A 12,937-nucleotide genomic window follows, 5' to 3' on the forward strand; every position below is an offset into this window, starting at 1 on the left:
AACCACAGAAGAGTCAGAGGAGGGGACACACAGCACTCAGCAGCCCTGGAGAAGCTTTTGTTTTGCTGCTTTCAGGCTTAAGAAGACCCCAAACTACATGGGGTGAAGTGATGGCCACGCTGGTGTCTGTGTCAAACCCCCTGCTGCACTGGGGTCAAGGTTTCATCCATGGAGAAACACTGCGAGCATCTACTTGTGACCTGCAGGGAAGAAAGATGGAAGCTTTTTTTGTGTACCTCCCTCTAGTTTGAGCTTCTCAAGCCCTCTAAGGTTTTCTTTGCTGCTCTCGGTGCTTGCACAGCGCAGGGGGGCATCTGTCCATTGGCAGCAAAGGCCTCATTCACTCCACCACAAAAGGCAGTTTATTACTTGGTAGGAAACAGCATGCATGTCATTCCTCTGTTTCCTGAGTGTCACACGCTACAGATGAACTTAAATTGTTTGGCTAGATACCAATACAATAAGTTGAAAAGGTCAAAAGCGCATTCGCCAACTGCTGCTCTCGAGAGATGCCGTCCTCGCGGGGCCGTCAGGGGGCGGGGGAAGAGAATGGCCGCCACTGTCCTGAGCCCGGAGGACAATTTGTTTTAGGCCTCCAAAGTCCCGTTTCACAAACAGACTGCACATTGTACCCCCCGCTTGGTGAGGCGCAGGGAGGTGGGGGCGGGCCCGGAGCTGAAAGTTCAGATGAATCCGGGCTGGAAAGCTTTTGCCGGCGAGCAGGCACAAGGGCTTGCTGGCCAATTCGCTGTGGCCACACCATGGAGAGCAGTGCAGCAACGTGGGGCTTTGCAGCCGGAGCCCGGGGCCGCTCGGCTGCTCTGCAGGGCCGCTGACAAAGGTGGGGAGTGGGTGTGAAACCTGCCCCTGTCGAAGGCTGGGCTCAGGCACACTGCGGGGATGCTTTGCTTCCACCTTGCACTGGCGTGTCGGCGTGTTGCACTCTGTAGATTCACAGGGGAATGGGGTCCTGGGCCCTGACCAAGCTTTTTACATCTTGCAGAGGCTGTGATAACATGGACCTCTCTTCGGTGGCTGTTGTCCCCTGCTTCCCTCCCCCAGCCACAAGTGTTCATACCTCAAGATCCCTCATCCCCTTGGAGACAGCAAAGCTGTGTGAGAGCTCACACGGGTACCTCAACTATATCCCTTCTTTTTTTTTTTTTTGGCCAGGTGGCTTTTCCGCTGTACCAGCTCTCCAACCTGGCTCAGCAAGCAGCTGTGCAAACAGCAGTGCCCACAAAATGGAGGGAGAGATGCAGGGGCTGGGAATGACGAGACAAGCTGCAGGGTGGGCACAAGGCATGCTTAAGGCAGCAGGAGCATCAATGCCTCCCAAAGTATCGCCACAACCTAAGAGAGTGGGGAAAAAGAAGAGAAAAAAAAAAAGCAGACAGGGAGGAAGGGACTCATGGAGAGAGTCAGCTCCTTTCTTACACCTGAGATAAGCGGAACAGCTTCCTGCAGAGCGTGAAGCTGGTTTGCTCTTTATTTGAGGGTTGCCTGCAGCTCAGCAACATGCAGAGCCGACCTGTTACCTCTTTGTGCCGAGGCCTGAGGACCCCACAGCAGAGAAGCTGAAGGGAGAACTCTTCTTGGGACTGTTTTCGAAGCAAGAACTCGGCCGCATATGTCCAACCCCCTGAACTGGCGCTCCTGGAGAAACATGCTCTCATACGCTGTGCCTTGCTACTAAGCCCCCGATTTCAAAATATTTACAGTGGCTCTGTTATGAGAGTTGCTTTACAAATCACAATTTCATTCTAGTCCAACTACTCCATCTAGTGTTTAATCTTCATAGTTTCACATTGCTCAAAACTTTTTGTATCCTCAGTATTGCTAAATCTTGCGATTGCATCAGGTTTCTCACAGTAGTTGATGCTTTATTTAAAGCTCCGACTTCTGGAGGCAAATCATTACCTGAGAAAGCAGAATGGGGGAGGTTTTGGTGTTTAGTTGCTTATTTTGAGCAGTTTTCAATCTCTCTGTGTTTTTTTTAGTAGAACTTGAAATCTTGACAACGTATGCCCTCAAAGGACAGCTAATAAAAATTCTGTATTTATTTTATGGGACTTCCTGATTTCTGAGCTATTTTTTGTTGATGGAACCTAACTCCTAACCTAACTGGTTTTGAAGATCTGGGCTGCCACATGTTTTTGGCTGGATTCACACCTGAACTATTAACATTGGTGTCTTCTGCCTTTCCTATTGTGGAGCTGGGAGGAATCAGATGAGCTCATGGCTTGAGATTAGATGTGCCTTTGCTGAATTCACCCTATCATCCATTGCAGTTGCAAAGAACTTGCAGCAGGCTGGTGCTTCCCTACTTCTCCTCAGGTTTATGACCAGCATAGAGGTTGAGTCTCTCCTACACAGACTTATCATACAACCACGTGTCTGCTGGAGCGCTTCTCTGTTGTTAGAGGTGGTGTAGCTGTTCAACTTGCATTATTTCAAAGCAGCCCATTTTTAATATACTTTTTAGCAAGTATTAACAATTCAGAACAGAATTTTCCTTGCGGACTCAAGGTAGCATTAAGTGTAACACCTAATGGAGGTCACAGGGGTACAGTATTGCCAGATCCTTTGAAGTTAGCAGGAGTCACTCCAAATTTCTTGCTTTTTTCTCTTAAAACCTCCACTCCTGGGCGTGAAAGATCTCAGCTTTCATTATTTGAATATCCAAGTTAACTGTATCTCTATCACTTCCCATTAGAGAAAGAAGTCTCAAGACATGTTCTCAGAGCTCAAAAATCAAGTTAGAACTAAGTCCATTTTTGAATGACAGATGTTAGCGATGCAGATATCAATTTACAACAAAGGCAGACGCAGGCAGAGATTGCCCATCTCCCTGCCTGCCTTACCCCACAGTACTGGTTCTCAGCCTTGGCTCCCTCTAAAAGGCTGTGAAGCAGCTCCAGCTCCTTCCCCAGCTTATTTCAGTGATGCCACCCCAACTGAGCGTCTCCGGCACTGCAGCTGCCCCACATGTGTAGGATCAAACCAGCCTGGTGTTACACTACATCAGCAGTCTTGCAGAGGTCACTGCCAAGAGAATTTAGTCCCACCCTCAGAGAGTTTAATGGGTTGATCATTGGAAAAGAAAAGTTGTGTTTTCATAGCTACATGAGAATGTTATGGGCTACTACTTCCCATGCTATTCATATGTCCTTCTGTTGACATATTACTAAATGCTCCTGTATATGGTTGCTAAAACTAAGTACAGCTGTGAAATCCATCTGCATCTTGTTTTCATGACTGTTGTCATTAAGCAAGTTTGGCTTCATCAGAAGACCCCACATTGTTACCAGATGAAGATCCATCAACAGCACTATGGTGCCGCTAATCAGCATTCAGAAAGAACTTGGGTGAAATCACCCAAACCAAGGATTTATTTGCACTTTCCTGATTAAAAAAAAAAAAAAAAAAAAAAAAAAAAAGTGACAAGTTCTTTAATTATTGCCACAGGCTAGTTCCGGGCTTCCTGAAGGAGGACGCTTTCAGAAGCACAAGTAGAAACTCGGTGCCTAATTTTCACAGGAGGTATGGGGAGTTGGGAAGTGACAGTGATGCCTTCAGCCATAGTTTCCCAAAGTGAAGGCAAAGGCAGCTGTCTGGTTCAGCTTTACTGTCCAAGGGCCTGCTTCTTAGCTGAAGACAGTGATTCCCCATCTTCTCCTTCATATCTGCTAGGGTATTCCTCGCATGACAAGTTCACCAAGGCAAAGGGACCCAGAGGTGGCCCCTGCCAGCACACAGTTCCAGAGGGCAGCTGGCCCTGGAGCAGCCCCTGGTGTCCGTCACTCAGTACTTCGCTCCAACCCTAAAATTTGATATGAGGCACTCAGCACAATCTAGCCACAAAACACGTGGAGGGGCACAAACCAAAAAGCATATGTAACAACATGTGGCACTGCACAAGCACCTAGCAAGAGGACACTCCTTTCTTTAAATTCATGTTGGTTTACTAGATCAAGGGGTCCTGCTCTCCTGGCCCTGGAAAGGGGAGAGCTCAGACTGAGGACATGGATTTGGAGCAGTGAGTTCAGGTGTAATAAAGTGACTGTAGCTGTGTATATGCATATTATGATGAAAAACAAATGTCTTGGTAGAGCCGTGCCTGACCTGTTCACCTATCACTGCAGACGCCACCGACACACCCCCTGGCCAAAGTGACTGCTCACTTCTCCTGATTTGGAAACAACCCAAAACACTGCAAGAGCCAGTACCTTCCCAAGGGACAGAGAGATAACAGTCACTTTGGACTTTCTGTTGAATAAAGTAAGCTCCTAGACAGAAGAAGAGAACAGGCATCTTTGTTGGCTATGAAAGTGCAGGGTCTGGTTTAGTACAGCCCGTTGCTCCCACCCAGTGCTCCCAAAGAGCAGTAACTTACTCGGGGAGCAGGAGTACTACTGAGTGCAAATCGATGGGGCTGCTTTTAAGCTAGAACCTTACTCACCGTAAGGAATACCACTGACGGCTGGACCTTGTACTGAAGTCCTGCTCTGTATTTGGGAAGGTCGTGTCAGTGAAGAGAAGATGAAAGGCTCCTCTCTGAGAATGGGTTGAGCAAACATGTAATATATTCCAACCCGATGTTTGCCACATACTACAGCTGACATGTCTTCTACTACTTGTAAATCCATCAGGAAAAGAACTTCAGAGGAGATTAATGTATTCACAAATTCATGTGGAAAAATTTCAATTACCACCAAGGGCAATCCTTTTTACATATTGAAATGTTTAGTTCTGATATTTTTAATGATGAATGTAAGTTTGGAAATGCCAGTTTTTGAGGGGGGACAACATTTTTTCTTTTGACTTTTTTTCTTTCAGAATGGACTTTGCTGTTGTTTAAAAAAGTGATGTCAATTTCAGTAGGCTTTTATTACTACAGAGAAAAGTAAACATTCCCATCAAGTGTAACATTTGGGTTAACCTGAAATGCTCTGCTTTGCATTTTCAGTTTTGATAAGAAACCTGGAAGTTTTCTATCTTTTTCTGACCAGAACTTATAGTCTGTAACTTTTTGATGTGTCCAGTGACACAGTTCTGTGAATCAAAAAAGAAACTTAATTCCACAGTGACTAGTCTGTCTTCCTGATTTTAAGCATGATCACACTTATGTGTGATGCTGTGTTTCAGACTAAGGTATATATTCGAGTTTTGGCTTCCTAGCTATCATCTTCTGTCACAGCATGAGACAAATAAACAGCATATGGCTGCACCAAGCAATGCCGTAGTGTACAGTGGGTCCTGTTAAAATGAAGTTGGTATAAAGACACTGCTGGTGGGTTTATGCTGTCTCTATGGCCACCCTCAAGCCTGCAATGAGGACAGAGGTGTTGTGCAAGCAAAACCCATGAGGAAGCTCTATGCACATTAGGACAGATAAAGATTATGGACAAATAGGTTTTTCAAGTGCAAAATAATTGGATTTGATAAGCAAAAAGTGAATCTTTACTACATCCCAATATACAAAGAGAGCAGCTAGTGTGGAAGAAAAGTGGATTCAGATTTAAAAATCTTATTGCTGGGCATCATTGAGCTGCTATTACATTACAGCACACGTCAGAGTCTGAGTCTGGCCACACGGACACTGCCTCTCCACAGGGAAGGTGGAGAAGGGGCCGCAGGGACTGTACTACCAGCAGTGGCACAGGGCACCCTCAGTACAGAGCAGCCCAGGAGGAGCAGTTTCACACAGCCAGACAAGGATTTACAAAATGGAGGAGGGACAAGAGGCAGGGGTCAGAATAGGTTAGGAGCACGCTGAGGTCTGGTGTTTGGGGGGAGTCTTCCTGAGTGCTGCTTATTTTTCTGTGTGAGACTGGGAAAGGACTCTCCTCCCACCAGAAGTGAACGTTGAACCCTTCCATAGACATGGTCTGGGTTCGCTTTTAGAGAGAGAAATACTTTCAGCTTAAAAAGCCATATAGTCTTTCTTTAAATATGTGCCTGCCCTTCTGAGGGTCCAGCCCTTCTTCCATGCAGACTGCTTGCTCTGGACATTGTGCATTGGCCCAACACTGAAAAGCATTAGAGAGAATATAAAACAAGAGTAAACATAAGAAAAAAGCGAATATAATCAAGTACATTTTGGACATAAAGCCAGGAGATATAAGGAGCTGTGTACACAGAGAAGATTTCTCGCAAAAAAAGCCTTCAAGCTACATAGGAAAAGCAACGGTTGTCACTGTAGCCACATAGTTGTGTGCAACTGGGACCTGAGCGAAAAAAAACAACATGAGAGCGTGCAACACTTTGTCAACTGCATGACCAACCCTGACGGATGTTTGAGTAAGACAAACACTAACATTTCCCCAAAACACATTGAAGTTCTCTTAAATTTGGTGTCTCAGTTACAGGGTGTAATTCTGTGCCGTGAGCACTCTCTCTGTAGCCACTGGCCTTGTGCCTTCACCTACCTGGATATGAGGTTCCCCTACCTTCAATCCATCCTGGCCCACAATGAGGGCTTACCCAGTTCATCTGGCCTGTTTTTGGACACTACTTCCTTCCCTGGGAGGTTTGCCTCCTGGGTGAGTACAGATTACGTTTGGACTGGGGAACGTCCATGGTGCTTGATGACCCAGCAGTCCTGGACCTCCTACTATCCAGGTGCAGGGCCAGGCTGGAGCACGGGCCAGGCTGGAGCACAGCCCAGCTCCCCTTGGGCTCTTGCTCCCTGTGGAGACCAAGGTGTGGTGAAAGCTAATGGCTGGACAAGTTTGACCCCAGCATGGAAGGAGGACATGGGCAAGATGTGAACCTGGGAGGGAGGGGCTGCTCCTGCATCCCAGGCAGGGACAAAAGAGTGACTGAACAGCCCTCCCAGAGTAACAGAAATTTCTTCTCCACTCTTAAACCAAGAAGAGGATGAACCTCCCCAGGTCCACACAGACACCTTTACAGAAAGGCAACCTGGCTGCTGGTGGCACCACAAGATCTCTCCTTTCTTTAGGTATCCCCTCAATCCCCTGTGTCTCAGCCTGGATCTTGCTTCCATGCTTTCTCCCCGGTCTTGAGAGAGGACTTATTTTCAAGGCTTTCTTATTTACAACTCTCTTAACCCTCCTCCTCCCCCCTTTGTGACCCAGAGTAGTTTTGTAGATTGGCTAGAGAAGAGGCAGAATCCTCAAAGCCTGTGCTGGAGGCACTGTCCATTAATCACTCCCAAGCCGAGCTGGGGGAAGGAGAGGGTCGAGTTGTGCTCTCCGCCTGCATTCCCATGCGTGAGTGCCCAGAGAGACTCCGACAGCCTGGGCAGCCCCCAGCCTCAGCAAGGATCTGAGAGGCTCCAGATGTGCCATGCGTGGCCATCAGCATCAGCAGCCGTACAAGGTCTGGCTCTTCATGGGGGTTGACAGCTGCAGTGCCACATTCACTCCAGGGAACAGTCTGATCATATTTTGTGGGTTTTGTGTTTTCCTTTTTCCTTCTTCATGTGGTTGCGTGAGGCAATGACAGCCACAGCAACCGTCCCCACATCTCCTCCCTGTGCGGCCCCTCTGAGACAAACCCACTGCATTTCCCCAGGCCAGTGCCGAGATGGCGAGACAAACCCTGGGGATTAGGCAAGGGGTCTCCTTGCCCAGAGGAGCCCACCAACAGAGACCCTGAACTAACTCCTGTAGCTAACCTGCATCTCACCATTGATTTTTTTAAGCAGGGAAGGAGCACAAGAGGAAAAAATCTTCTCGAGGTCTTCCTTCTTGTCCCCACCCTTCACCTTCCCCGTCTCTGCTGCGGATGTCACTGAGCACAAAGTCTGTGTCTCTGAGGCACCATGGTTATGGCCCAGGTGGGAAGGGGTGGAGGTTATCTCAGCCATGCACGCACAGGAGTCTTACACAGCTGTACGCAGGGCGAGGTCCTTCGCACTGAGTTAGAACAACCCGAGGGCTGCTCTGGTTTATGCACCCCAATGCTCATGAATTCACTAATGACAGCCCTGAGGAGCTGAAGCTGCAGGTAAGGCTTCTACCACCAAATCTGTTTCCTCCAGCCACCCATCCGTTTCCCTACTACATTGCCAACAGCACGCAAAACTCATATGAGACCAGCTATGCCAGGTCTCTCCCCCTTCCTGCTGGGGGACACTACAAGTTTGCACAGAAAGAATTGGCTTCATTGGGATGCAATAACATCCACGCACCAGTGCAGAAATCTTTAGCTGAGCCCCATCCCCCCAGTTGCCATCAGGGTCACTGGAAAAAGCCGTGACTCAGCCGGTCTATTTAGGTACCTGCTTTAGGGCAAGAAGAGTCACATCCAAGAAGTGGCTGCTTCTCTCTTTCCTGTACTAGGTTCCCTGCAGATTTTCCTTTAGAGCTGACAGCAATTTGGTTAGTAGACAGCAATGCGTTTAACCAGAGAACGTCAACAACCTTTTTAATTCACTTATAGACATGCACGCCACCGACATACGGACATTTTGCAGGACTGTATTGCAGTGGACACTTCAAAAATTTAGACTAGCTCTGCTGTCATTGGTATGAATTTCCTTTCATCTTAATGAATCAAATATGTCCTGTAACTCGTAATTATTTTTCATTTGTACTAATACCACACAAACTTTTTATTTGCTAGTCAATTCAGTTCACGAATGGAAAATATGCAGGCTGCAACTTTTTACAGTGTGCTATAGAAAGAGCTGCTTTCAGGCGCAACTATTACATTATGAAGTTCTAAAAAAAAAAAATAAAGTCACAAAACCAATATAACAGTGTATGTGCTTGGGAGCACAGAGTACACAGCTGTGCATGTTGCAACACAACCATCCTGAATTGCAAGGATTTCGTGCTTTTTAAACAGCATCCATGACATCTGGGAAAAATTTCTGCAAAAATAAATAGGCACACAGTGTCCTGAAAGGTAAACGGCTCCTTGTTTCCCCAAAAGCTTTCCAAATCAGTCAGTACAAGTTGCTGAGTCCCTTTGGTGTAAACAAAGTGCTGTCATTTTGACGCTGTTTTGTAGGTACCCTCTATGCCTTCTGTAGAAGTACTGCTGGTGGGAGATGGTGGGCTTATTTATACCAGATTTACTGAGGTGGACAAGGGCTAAGAGGACAGTAGCTGCCCCCAGTAGGAATACTTGATGTAACACGTGCACTATGAGTCACGCAGCTCACATGTGGGTTATATTTGCCTTTCTATACATATACATATAGATACACATATACACATACACATACTCAGATGTCAATCTCAGGTTATGGTCCAATTCACTTCTACTCTTACTCAACCAGTTACAGTGGAATATTTCCTTCTTAAGTGGAGAAAATGCATTTTTTTTACACACTCATATCAATTAAAAGTAGAGATTTTAATTTAAAGTTTGAAATCAAGTTTTAACTTAAGAAGGCTACTTCTGCTCCAAGATTTTAAGGGATTTTAACCCCAGAAAAGAAATGCATGCTGCTTTCCCCCATTACGGCAATGAAATAGGATCACAAACATGACCGCAAATACTCTGAGCAAATGTTGCTGCAGTGTGAAAGGGGAAAGACCTGGTCAGGTCTCCTGAAGGAAAATATTTACCTCAAATGTGCGCAGAACTTTAGCCAATGCCCCAACTTCTTCTTTCAGAGAGAAAATCAAAGAAATCACACCATTTTTATTTGAGGACTCTTCAATGTACATAGATTCCTGAAAGGAAAAACAACAAACAAACAAACAACTAAGATTTACATTCACCCTGGGAATTGGTTTTGCTTTGTTCTGTTTCCCTTTTGTACAACATCAGCAATGCAAAGAGGGTATAAAGTTGTTTTAAGTGGGAAACAAGGCAACCGTTGCTGCCAGAAGTAGAGCAGCTCTGCGGCCGCTCTGATTTATGATAGTAGAGATACAAATCCCTTCTCTCAAACTAGGGTCTATGTGTGAGCAGGGTAGTCAAAAAGGACATGAAAATAGTCTAGTATCATCTCTGCCTTACTTCAACTCTCAAGTGTATCAAGCTCAGGGTTGACTGGAGACATTACTGCACTTTGGTTTCAGCTACAGTTCAAAGATCTTCCCTCAGGCTTTCTTTTCATTAACACTCAGGATGAAGCAGAGCAATATAGATCTGCAGAGATGCAGGCCTTGATCTACATTTCCCTTCGGTTCTTCTTGTACCTTCCAGGCAGCCCCAGGAGAGGGGGTATTCACAAGAGGGATATGGAAGGTAGTTTAAAAACAAAATAACAACAACAACCTGCTCCCCCCCCCCCCCCAAAAAAAAAAAGAGGGAAAATGTTAAGGCAAACATTTAGACCTTCCCTAAATCTCACAGTGAACAAAGACTCAGTCAGGGCAAGACGTGTTTTCATTTATGTTTGCTCCCTTTCTCCTATTGATTTTCTGCTCTTTAAATTCCAAAAGGCAATTTCCAGTATTCCCAAGCAAGGAGAATGTTTATTTTCATTATTTTCATGGTTCTCATGACCAAAATGTCTTAGTATGTCTCAGTATGTCTCAGTACATGTGTCTACCTTCACAAAACTCCTGTTAAGTAGGGAAACGCTACTTCACTATTTCAGAAACAGTCTGGAGTCTTGGAGTGGGACCAAATTTTTAAAATTATCTGGGTACCTGACATGGCAGGTAAGTGCCTGCTGAGATTTCCAGAATAGCTGTGTTTTTCTGATGTCAGAGTAAATTTGATGCACAAACATCACAAACTTTTGGAAGTCACATTAGTGCCTTATTTGTTTGGGGTTTTTTTAACATCTTCTGGCCTTGGGCAAATTGCCCCTGGTCGATATTTCAAAGTTTACACCAGACATCTGCAACACAGACCAGTACTGATGTAACAAGTCCTAGGCCAAAACATGACTCAAGGTATCCATTCAATTTTTCTTTATGAAGATCTGTATTTTCAGTCAGATCCCGTCCTCATTATAGCTATTGCTTAATTTAACATATAAATCAGAGTATAAAGAGTCTCAGTTCCCAAATATTGTCCTTAGAAAAGACAGTGTTTGTAGCAGACAAATTAATAATCAAATCCAGCTGCCCCGAAGCCATAAAGTTCTTGGTGGGACTACATTTTCTGAGGCAGTGTTATTAGGAACTGCCGCCTTCTGTAAAGTAAGCAATTGCTGATTCTTCAGGCTCTCAGGCTGCTGCTAACCTGAGAATTCATTGCCAAAGACTGGCAACAGATTTTTTTCTACCTGGCGTTATTTCCAGAGGTTGCAAAGGTTACCCAAATATTTTCCACCTTTATGGGGAACCTCTAGTGATAACTGTAGTAGAAATAGTGGTTTTATGCACCAGAGGGAAGATTGTTATCTGCTCATCTGGGACACTTCCCACAGCATCTCTGTGTGTCCTGGGTCCTCACCCAGCCAGGAAGTTGGCCCAGCTCTAATGTGGTGGGAACCAAGAAGAAAAGCAGTCAGAAGTGATGTGGCAGTTGGCTAATGAAACCCATTTACACCTCGAGCAGCCACAAGGGAAAAAGACAGGAGCCTGTCAGAAGGCAAACCAAATGTTAGTAATCCAGAAATTTTATGGTAGCGTAACCAAAATTGTCGTCTCAAACACTGTCCATGCAGTGCTTTGCCCTTCTGTTTTCCCCCACCACAATCAAAACTTATCTTAAGGACACAACTGTGCTACACCAGTTTCTGCCTGATGGACCGAGAATTTGGTTTTCATGGTCTGCACTGGAACTGTTTTAAAAGCTATGCAGTTCTGTATTTAAAATACTTTTACCAAGGCATGCCATGAGGACCAATTTGTATGGCATGTTGACTTGAATCTGGGTGACAGAGGAAGAATTTGTGGTTTGGACACATGCAGGGGATATAACGCAAGGTTCGAGTTCTGCAAGGTGATTCTAATGTTAATTGATCTCTTTATACCATGAGATTACGCAAAGAAAAGCCTTAAAAACTTTCTTTCCAACCCAGATATATTCTCATTGTTCACTTGCCTTGATGTGTTGAGATCAGCCACTTTCAATCTGTCCCCACTCATTTTCCCACTCTCGTAAATTGATTTATGTTGGTGCTTAAAAGTAAGACACATTGCAGCAGGGAGTAGGCACTAAATCTACAGAGTGACACTTGCTTAATTTCTTGCACATTCACATATGCAGTCAGTTCACTGGAAGAACTTTGTACAAATGTTAGTTCTTGCCTGAGTCTGTCCACAGAGATGACAACTTTCATTGCAAGGGGAAAGAAGAGTAAAATGATTGTTTTCCTGGTACCCAATTCTTATCTATATATGTGCAGGCAATATAAATCAATGCACACTGGAGACAACATACATCAATACACTGGAGGTAATACACATGAACAAACACATTTATTACCGAGCTTTTTGTAGTACCTATGCATAGTTTAACTGCTGATCACAGTTTGTTCATTCTCAATTCAAATTCTAATTTCTTGTTTTTCAACAGAGTGGAATTGCAGCTTTGGGGTAGTTCTACTGTTCTCTTACTACTGTGATTATGATTAAGAGTTGAACAAATTGTTTCATTGTCATTGAAACATTGCCTGTATGACATGTGCATGTGATTTATAAAAGTAGTGTGGGATAAATTAAGCTCTAATTTTCTTCCACCTCCTTTTTTTTTTTTCAGGAAGAAAAATAAGAACCAGTTGATGAACTTTCCTGGACCTAGTACAATTTCAAAGATAGGTGGTGTGTAGATGCAAGGAAAGGTTTACCTCAGCACAATGCAAATCCACATTTTAAGTTAACCACTTTGCACATAGATTGATATTGCCTTTCTGACACCTGTGGCAGTATTGGCGGTCAATAACACAGACCTGTGAGCCTTCTAATCCATTTTTGTGCCAGTTAGATAAAGCCCTTCAGAGTGAATTCCAACACTGTTGAAGCCAGAGGAAGTTTTACTTGCAGTTTCAGTGAGAGAAAAAATTCACCTCTGTGTCATAAATTCCAAACTTACTAGATATACAAAAAGG

The 12,937-nt window shown here is 44.8% G+C and overlaps 1 protein-coding gene across 1 annotated transcript in view; it reads right to left on the reverse strand.

The window, feature by feature from the left end:
• The window catches only part of PAH (phenylalanine hydroxylase), a 40,509-nt gene that overhangs the window by 26,639 nt on the left and 933 nt on the right, over window positions 1-12,937 (reverse strand). Inside the window, exon 2 of the mRNA XM_009887415.1 lies at window positions 9,549-9,656. Within this exon, the coding sequence (XP_009885717.1) occupies window positions 9,549-9,656 (108 nt within the window). The remainder of the gene's footprint in view (window positions 1-9,548; window positions 9,657-12,937) is intronic.

Source organism: Charadrius vociferus, unplaced genomic scaffold (genome assembly GCF_000708025.1).
Source record: "Charadrius vociferus isolate BGI_N301 unplaced genomic scaffold, ASM70802v2 scaffold196, whole genome shotgun sequence".
NCBI lineage: Eukaryota > Metazoa > Chordata > Aves > Charadriiformes > Charadriidae > Charadrius > Charadrius vociferus.